Source organism: Mus pahari, chromosome 15 (assembly GCF_900095145.1).
Source record: "Mus pahari chromosome 15, PAHARI_EIJ_v1.1, whole genome shotgun sequence".
Lineage (NCBI taxonomy): Eukaryota > Metazoa > Chordata > Mammalia > Rodentia > Muridae > Mus > Mus pahari.
The window spans coordinates 4290689-4300938 of record NC_034604.1 but is presented as its reverse complement, the minus strand read 5'-3'; the positions used below and the strand labels follow the sequence as shown (position 1 = coordinate 4300938).

The window sequence follows — 10250 nt, the reverse complement described above, 5'->3', positions numbered from 1 at the left end:
GCAGCCAGTTGTCCCATGAGATCCCACATTTAAAGAGCCTAGTTGCTTAGATTAGCATTGACACCATACCTCATTGGGGGTAGCAAGTCCCCAGTCTATGTTATTTCTTCTTTAGATCATTGTCTGTCAGTATATCCAACTGGATGCTATGATGGTATATCACATTTAGACTTCAATCTTTTGTCTTAAATTTAAAACAATATTCTCTATGACATTTATCTCCTCTAACAAAATCCAGTTTTATACTGTATTGCCAAGCTGATAATTAATGTGCAATACAGTTAATAAGCTTAACAGTACTATTCTTTATAAGTTTCTCTTGTCCAGTGGTTTCTGGATTCCTTATCTGCCTCAACCCTAACTCAGGATTCTTCTTTTCTTTTTAGCAGACTTAATTCATTTATTTTTCTTGTATAAAAACCCTTATGTGGTAGCCACAGCTGGAGCCTGGGTCCTCTGAACAGAGACTCTGGTGTGGGTTTTCACTAGATGAGCAGTGAATTCCTAATAAGGAGTCTTGGTGAAGACAGTTTCTTTCCAGAGGTCAGGGGCCAGGTAGCTGTAAGTCTTGGAGATGGCATCAAAGGTGGCCTTGGCAAACTTGCCCAGGGTGGCAGTGCAGCCTCTGACTGAAATGTAGCAGTCATCTATACAGGCCATCATCAGGAGTTTCTTGGGCACAAGAGCAGAGACAATGCCAGTGCCTCTTGGGGCAGGGATGAGACGCAACATCACAGAGCCACAGCGGCCTGTCACCTTGCATGGAACAGTGTGGGGCTTGCCAATCTTGTACCTCCAGTAGCCTCTCTGCACAGGGACGATGGAAAGCTTGGCCAAGATGATGGCCCCTCAGATGGCAGTGGCAACTTCCTTGGAGCACTTAACACCAAGACCAACGTGACCATTGTAGTTTCCAATATCGGTGAATGCCTTGAACCTGGTCCACTGTCCAGCCCGAGTCTGCTTCTGCACTGGCATAGTTTTTAGAACCTCATCCATTAGGGATGCACCCAGGAAAATGTCAATGATGTCAAACTCCTTAATGGGCAGAGAGAACAGGTAGCTCTCCTCCAAGGACTAGATCTTCATGCCCTTAACCAGTCGGCCCAGCTTAGTGACAGGGATCCACTCCTTGTCTTCAGCTTTACCTCCATGAGCTCACGGCCTCGATTAAGGCCACAGCCACAGCCTTGACCACAGCCTGACTATACTGTGTAGACCAGGTTGGTGTAGAATTCACAGATATGCCTGTTTTTGTCTCCTGTGTCTGCCATTTGAACTCATGCAGTTTTCGCCTTCCACCTGATTCTGGCTGCAACACACAACCTAGTGCTTTATTTCTGCTCTCCATGAGTACAGAGCATTAATTCCCACAGGACGGGACAGGGCTGATCTGCTGTGCCACGCTTGGGAGAACCAGTTGTGGTCTCTGGGAAGTCTCTGCCAGTTTGGCCATTCTCTGCTGCACTGGCATCGTGTGTGTAACCTGGAGCTGATTCTTCCCCTTTGCTGCTGCTGTGCTATACCCTTGGGAGAAGCCCAGACCTGTGAGCTGATTTTTTGGAGTTCCTTTAAAAGCCTTCTGTACTATCTCTCTGCAGGTTCCTGCTCCTTGGCTAGGAAACCTCATTCCCATTCCTCTTGTGTTCTGGAAAACTTTGGCTTTGCTGATTTTGTTCTTTTTAAAATAGGCCTGCTAGCCCAACTTTCCCCCAACCTTTAACCTGGGTGTTTTCAGGCTGCAAACCTAGGTTCTAATTACTGTAAACTGGCTGCCATCTCTGTTCCAAGAGAGGCACTGTTAGAACAGCAGCTTTTATTTGCCTCTCTGGCTTAAATAATTGAGGGTGGACGGGTAGGACCCAAAGGGTAAAGGTGCTTGAGGCACAAGCCTAATGACATGAGTCCCAATTTAATTCTCCACATAAAGGTAGGGAAGAACTGACAGCACAATGGTGTCCTCCACCTGTAAGCACGGCACAGGCATACCCATACACAACTAGTAAATACAAATTAAAAGGGGATAGTTAGGAATGGCAAGAAGGCTCAGTTATTAAAGCTAGGCACACAAGCAAAACTAAAAAAGAAAGTAATAGGAGAGAAAACACTTGTATATAGGGAAGGGGGAGTTGTGAAATGCTTGAACAGAAGGGGACACTACCTGAAGGAAAGAAACAAATGGGAAGCAGAGATGATTATTATCAGGTATGATATGTATAATGAAGTTATAAAATCCCCCTTTACACAAAACTGCACAATTCTTTTCCTTTTGGTGTTGCAGGAAATGGCCCAGTGCTTCCACCTAAGGTCTGCCAATTCAGGAACTGAGGAGGGAAGATGAGGATACGACTGTCAGCTTCAGTGGGTACCCTGGGTAGTAGTGACTTTCCTACTCATGTGCTGCCCACAGGCCCAGCTTTCTAGCATTTTATTTCCCCACTTAACCCATGAGACTGTCTGGGGGTGATTAGGAGATGCCACCTTGATAGTTTCAGCATCAATTCAATTGTAGGACCTTTGGAAACCCACTTCTGGAATTTATCCACAGAAATACAGCCTTAAAAAGTGAGTGTTCTCTGGCTTATTTTCTGTGTGACTTAAAGTATAAAATGCCCAAGAACAAAGGTGAAATTTGGTTTGAACTTGTCCATGGGGCTATTCTAATAGTGAATTTTATGTTTCCCAGAACATTGAGTGCATACACCTGTTGAGCTGAGCCATGTGCTTGGGGGATGAGGAATGGGAACTGTCAGAGGGCAGACCAGGAGGGGGATAATGGGTGAACTGTAGCCAAAGATTAAAGAAAAATTTAAAACAACAACAAAAAAATAGTAACAAACAACAACAACAAAAAAAGCAAGTATACTGTTCTTATCCTAAATGTCAGAAGGAACTAGTTGGGTGAATGGGAAATCAAGTGAACCAAAGGTCTAAGTCCACTATCTTGGGAAACCCAGAGCCACCACCTCCTCCGTTGCCTCACACCATTCTACCCAAGGTGATCCAAGACTTCCAGGTTCATGCCCCATGGGTGGTCCCAGGAGTAGCGGTGTCTTAGTTTTCACTGGCTAATTTACTCCCAATGGAGTAAATTATTACTATAATTTACTATTATATAGTGGCTATTCCTGGTTGTCAACTTGACTATATCTGGAATGAACTACAACCCATAATTAGAAGCCTCACCAGTGAGCCCAATCTGGAGGCTGGGAGATAGAACGGTCTTTTTTTTTTTGGGGGGGGGGGGGGGTGAGACAGGGTTTCTCTGTATAGCCCAGGCTGTCCTGGAACTCACTTTGTGGACCAGGCTGGCCTCGAACTCAGAAATCCACCTGCCTCTGCCTCCCAGGTGCTGGGATTAAAGGCGTGTGCCACCACGACCAGCTGCAATACAACTTTCTGAGCTGGATCTTGGCATGGAGATCTTGAGTAATAGTGGCTATGAATTCCAGAAGATTAAGACAGGGAGATCTCTGGGTTCAAAGTCATCTGGGATTAAAGGCACGGTGGCTACACCTTCTGCTGGAGACCCACATAAGGATACTGGAAGAAGAAAGATAAATACTCCCTCTTGTCTGCTTGTACTGTGGAACTGAGTAACTGCTACATTCTTGGACTTCCATTCACAGCTGCTGCTGATCACTGCTGGGAGTTATTCATTCCCTTACTATAGACTACCCATAAGTTCTGCAACTCTAGAGAACCCTAATACACTCCCTAACTCACAGGCTTCTGCTACATGCTCAGTTGATTCCTCTTGCCCCAAGGAAATATCTTACCATGCTAATAATGAAGGCCCACTGGGAATTTATTATTTGGCTGTTTTTGTTAGACTCGACCATTAACAAACCACCATCTTTGTTCTTCTTTTCTTACCTTACCAGTACTCAGAACAAAATCATAGAGAAATAGATTTTAAAAACCTTTGCAATTTTAAATTCTGATTCTGTCCTAAAGCCAAAGACAGCTGTAATTCACTCAGCATTAAGGAGATATTATGTACTCAAGACAAAATGTATAGGGTACTGTGATGCTGTTTTAATTAAGAGTGGAGAACTGGACATACTATGAATGAACAGCAAGATTTCCTACTTCTATTAAGTATGTATGGCCTGCAAAGAAGCACTTAGTAATTCAGACTTAGAACTGAGTAGATCTGGCAGATTCTCTAAACATGCAGGGTGTGGTTTACTTCCCATGCAGGCAAGGGTACAGATTAACAGGCAATGTATGTATAGAGGCATAGAATGAGGGGCAACAGCCTATGAGAACCTAAAGCAGAAACAGAAAAGTCAGGATATACCAGGATCTTGATTGATGACAGCAGAGTAGCCAGGTAAGTGGCTTTGAATGCATTTTGAAAGGCAAAGCTGATGGGTACATACATGGCAAGGAGCGAAAACTTGGACTTGAGTCTTAAGTAACAGGGAACCTCTTTTAAACACAATTAAAAATAGCTATCTAGAACAAGTGTTTTAAATTTCCTTCAGAAATATACACGTTTGTCCTGAAGTCTTCTTTCACAGTTCTGAAATAACTGCACCATAGAGTCAAAACATTTTTTATTACCTTTTTTGTATCATTTTGCACACTTATGTACAAATACAAGAATAAAAGCAGTGTTTACAGGTATTGAAAAGGACTCTGGAGAGTTAAACTCAGCACCTAAGCACAGTAGCTTGAAGCAGGAACTTCAAGGCTCTGGTAGGCGAGGAAATGGTCTTTTCCTGCATGTTCTTCTTTGAAGAATCCCCTTAGAGCTATGGTATTTATACACAGAATATGAAATAGGAAAAGCAATCTCACTTGTTTTCAGCACTTCCTTCATAAGATTATTTTACAAGCATGAAATAAACATAATGCCATCTATTTAGGGAGCAAAAATCTTACTTTAAAAAAAAAAAATGTTTGAGTATAGAGTATTTTCTTTTTTTCTTTAATTTTCAGTCCCAAGCTTTAAAGCTAACTCAAGACTAAATAGAACAAGAAAAATAAGGAGCCATGCTGGTTCTTCGGGGAAGATTTTTCTAACAGATTTATTTACCTGTGGGGTAAGAGCAGTTAAAGTTTAAATACTTTTTAAATAGGCAGGAGGGAGAGAAAGGTTTTCTTGAACTATGCAGAATTTCTATTTTCAAATTCCTTAAACTTGGTTTCCTGGTCAGATTCATGGCACCTAAGCATAACCCAGGTTACTGAACCTGCTCTAACAGATATATGCCTTAGTCTCTTCAGGTTAGGACCCAGACGCATGTGGATAAAGGGCAATGCTTAACGTTTTACTACAAAATGCAATTGGATGAAACACTACAAAATACTTCAAGAAATTTCTAATTAAGATTTAACTAATCCACTTAGGGCTATAAGCGTTAAAACAAACAGGGATAGAGTGACATAGATGGTGTACTGACAACAGAAATAACTTATGCACCTCACAAGTCAGCTGCACATGACCAGGAGATGGTCCCTTCTTACACTACAAACCTGTAGCCCTTGCCCCATAAGAAACTGTACAGGATTTAGCCTGACCTAGCTCTTCAAGACACCATTAACACAACAGTTCAGCAAATGGTAATAAGTGCACAGGCTTGGACATTTCGTCATAACTCTTGACATTTGTCTTTTCTTAATGTTTAAAAAGCACTTGAGAGTAACAAGGGGACGTAAGCTTCCTATAAGCCTGTGCTTCAGCAAACACCAATACTATCATTTCAGGTGTATTAAAGTTACACAAGTTTTAATGTTACCTTCTGTAGTTTAAGTATAATTAAATAAATAAAGTCAAAGCAAAGAAATAACGTTTTGATTTCAGTGTTTCAGAAAGTTAACATTGATTCTGATGTAAAACAAAAATCATTCCTTGGTGATTATAGATCTAGAAGAAAATATATGCCCCAACAATGGCAAAAGCCAGAAGTTACAATTTTGATACATACAAAAACAGGACTTAGTATAATCCTGAAGTGTCATGTTGACACTTGTTAAGGTCATGTTGACTAAAATTTTTAAGCAAACAGGGGTTTAAAAAAAAAAAGTCAAGGTAGCTTTATAGTAGCAATTGTTTTTGTTTTTGTTTTTTATTTTAATATACTTTAGGAAACACTATACAAAGCTGAGTTTTCCCATTGTTTCTGGGTACAGCAGGAAACTCAATGACACAAACTGTTTTTGTGATGTTAGGAAGAACAGTCAGCACCAGGCTTGAAAAGTTAGGTACAACACAGACATCCTTCACAATTAAGTGTCACAATAGCAAGACAAGTTAAACAAATGACACCACTTAGGAAGTGCTCCCTCATTCTTGTTGAATTTTACTTTCATTAAATATCTTTTACACAATTATGTTACTGTGCTTTAAACAAAACCTCCCTATAAGGAATTATTACTTGTAATAAGATATAAATATTCAACAAGAATAGTTTTGATGAAGAATCCTCATGTAGTTCAAATTCTAATATGTACTGGCCGAAGGGGGGAAAAAAAGTAACAAAATGTGTTTGTTTAAACATGTTTATTACAACAGATACAATTCACATCTGACTAGCTTTGTATCTCCTCTCCCCTCCCACCACCATGTTCCTTGAGCCACTTGCTTGTATCTGAGCAGTCAATGCACTTTAAGCACACTTGCCCAGCTGCACTTCTTAAGTCCATTCTTACAGGGTGAGTGGAAATGGATTTCAATAATTTATACAAACGTGGGTTATGCTTGCTCACTGCGACTTCCAGCTACTGTACATAGGAATGACAAGGTTATAGAAAAGTGCCACAGCAACAGTGCCCCAAGAAAGGAAAGGGGACACCTTAAAAAAAAATGGATAAAATCAGGCCAAGGGACTTCAGAGGGAATGGAACATACAGGAAATGAAAACATTTCTTTGCAAAACAAATGGAGCAGCACTGCCCTTGATCAGATGCAAGTGCTGATCAGTTGTCTCATGATATCTGTACACTGCTCGTAAGGTTCAAAATCGTATCCCCAGACACAGATCACCTGGCGCTTGCACTGGATTTTTGAAAATGCAAGATTTCTAAATGATAAATTAACCCCCCCCCCCAAATTTTTTCTTTTTCTTTTTTTAAAAAAAGCTAATTTTGCAGACAGGTTTCCATGTAAAAGGCTAGGTATTTAGCCACCTCAGCATTGATTAGTTTCAGATGTCTAAGCTCTGTTACACATGGCTTCCCATGGCTTCACTCTACAAAACATATTTACAACGTGAAGATACATCTACAAGAAATCTACATTTCAAGGGTTTTACAAATCAATCTTGTATCTTTCCCCTGAATTGACTCTCACAGACCCCATCCCCTTGTCATTTCATTTGCCCAGTTTAACAGTCCATAGTCTACTTAAATGCAGCTCAAATGTTATGACTGGGCAATAGATTTACAGTTCCTCTATGAGATCATGTGCAATTATTCACATCTTCAAACCATGAAGGAATTCTGATTTTTTAGCTTTTCGAGTTCCTTAATTTGTTGTCTCAAAAATAGTATCCTGAAAAATAAAAGTAGATATTAAGATCTGTTACAAAAAAACTTTGTAAATATTAAGTGAGTATTTATACTGAATAATAAAAACACTTTAGTTGATAGTTAAGAGTATTTAACACATATATTAAAATACTGAGAAGGTAAGCTAATATTTACTTCAAATAATAAGTAATATTTACTTCAAATATACTGAACGATTTGAAATTTATGTGTCGTATAAGCATTACAAAGAAGTTAGGTAGTTAAGTATAGGGTAAATCTATACCTCATTTATTCTTATTGATTCAAATGTACACCTAAGAAAAAATTTTTTCTCCCAAACATACTTAACTTTATTCTCTACCATATATATATATACATACATACATATATGTGCGTGCGTGCGTGCGTGTGTGTGTGTGTGTGTGTGTGTATTTCAGCATCTTGTCAAGTCCAGGAGTTTAGTACAACCAGGATGGTGTGTGTGTGTGTGTGTGTGTGTGTGTGTGTGTGTGTGTGTGTGTGTATTTCAGCATCTTGTCAAGTCCAGGAGTTTAGTACAACCAGGATGGCTCCGGAGAAGCAACCCCAAATGCTCCAATCTCCTCTCACAGACTCAGATGCTTCTACTGGACCTGTTCCTTTCTATCTACATACAGATGGTTCTACAAACCCTGAATAGCAAGGAAATGGCCAACTCTCCGGAAACTGGAGCAACATCTCCATACCCATTTTTCCTAGGTTCCCCAGAGACTAGTCGTCCCAAAGTCAGCAGGATGTAGCAAAAGATCACCACAACCCTATTCCTGTTCCACCATTGCCTCTTGCTTATTCTTTCCTCTTGTAATTAAACCAAAACAGGGGAATATTGACATTTGTCTAGGCTCTGCCCTGCAGTTGCCTGGCGATAGCCAGGTGTGCCTGACTCACTATAAAAGGGGCTGCTTGCTCCCCTCTCCACTCTTTGCTTTCTTGCCTTCTTGCTCTGTCCGTTTGCCCCTTACCCTCTCTGTGCCCACTCCCCTCCCCATCTCTCCCCACATGCACATTCATGTGCTCATGGCCAGCATCTACTCATCTCTCTCCCCGTGCCTTTCTCTGCTCTAGTACTCTCAACTCCCCTCCCCATTCCCTGAATAAACTCTATACTATAGCATAGTAAGGCTGTCCCTTGGAGAAAGGAATGCCTCAGCATGGGCCCGTAGAGGCACCCCCTTCCCACAAACCTGACTGCACACCCACCAAACATATTCCTTCTCTCCTTTTAATAAAACACAACACTTATAATATTAAGATTAGAATTAAAACAAGAGGTCAAAATTACTACAAAGTAATTACTGTACATGTAGATACATAAAACTGATGTCAAACAAAATGTATCATTTCAAAATTGCTAGTTGAGGTATTTTGAGTGTGACAAATTATCCTAAGCTCTTTCAGTGGGACATTCAATGAATATGTCACAATGTAGACAAAAAATACATACAATTAAACTACAAATTCAAAATGAAAACCAGTTCTGGGAGTGCAACTCTTGGGAAGGTGAGTGCCTGGAATCAATCTTTAATCATTCTCCCATATATACTTTTAAAGTGGAACACCAACTGATACACACACACACACACACACACACACACACACACACACACACACACACACACAGGTTCTTTAACTTCGTTCCCACTTCCACAGCAAGATAGCCACAAATTTGATAGAATCTATTCTGTCATGTGGATTAGAGTATTCAATGCCTGTACTAACACTGAATTATGCACTGACTTGTTATCTGACCAGGGAAATGTTTTTTTTACGATTTATGTGTACACTGTCCCTGTTTTTAGACACACCAGAAGAGGGCATCAGATTCCATTACAGATGGTTGTGAGCCACCATGTGGTTGCTAGGGATTCAACTCAGGACCTCTGGAAGAGCAACCAGTGCTTGACACTAAGCCATCTCTCCAGCCCTCAGGGAAATGTTTTTTTTGTTTGTTTGTTTGTTTTTGGTTTTGTTTTGTTTTTCGAGACAGCGTTTCTTGTATAGCCCTGGCTGTCCTGGAACTCACTCTGTAGACCAGGGGGAAATGGTTTTAAGACATAGTAACCAACTGAAAAAGACAAATGGCTATTAAATCACAATACTGTTTGAGTGGTAGAGCTAATTCCTAACAATCCTACAATGAAAGAATTCCAGTTGATGTTTAAAGTAATAAATATCATTAGATTAACCAAAACTAGAAAAAAAAATATCAAGATTCCAAGTTAACAATAAATCACAAACCGATTTATATTTATAGGTTGGAAACAACAATAAACATTTCCCCTGAATCATGATGCACATAGACATACATGATGTCACTAAGAAGTTTGCTCTCAAAACACACATTCCAAATACACCTAAGCTATCTAAAACCAGATAACATCATAAGCACAGGAAAGCAAAGATTGCATATACACTCCATTTAGCTAGACAGTACATCATCATCTGTATTTTCAAAGGATCTAAGAATATAAACAGTAATCTAAAATTTTACTGACCCAATTTTTTGTTTTTTAAAGATTTATTTATTTATTATATGTAAGTACACTGTAGCTGTCTTCAGACACTCCAGAAGAGGCCATCAAGATCGCATTACGGATGGTTGTGAACCACCATGTGGTTGCTGGGATTTGAACTCCGGACCTTCGGGAGAGCAGTCGGGTGCTCTTACCCACTGAGCCATCTCTCCAGCCAATTTTTAATCACACACACTATATATAAAACTTAAATCAAGA

General features: G+C 40.1%; 1 protein-coding gene and 1 pseudogene across 8 annotated transcripts in view; both read right to left on the bottom strand.

The window, feature by feature from the left end:
* Positions 1-423: 423 nt before the first annotated feature.
* Positions 424-1474, bottom strand: LOC110333430 (annotated as a pseudogene).
* Positions 1475-6494: 5020 nt separating this feature from the next.
* The window catches only part of Wac (WW domain containing adaptor with coiled-coil), a 53478-nt gene continuing 49722 nt past the window's right edge, over positions 6495-10250 (bottom strand). For 7 of the 8 annotated variants that reach the window (XM_021214366.1, XM_029547269.1, XM_029547266.1 and 4 more), the window contains one exon: positions 6497-7501. In XM_021214366.1, the coding sequence (XP_021070025.1) occupies positions 7432-7501 (70 nt within the window). In that variant the 3' untranslated portion in view covers positions 6497-7431. Of the gene's footprint in view, positions 7502-10250 lie in introns of all 8 variants that reach the window. The other variant, XM_021214365.2, reaches the window with a different exon arrangement.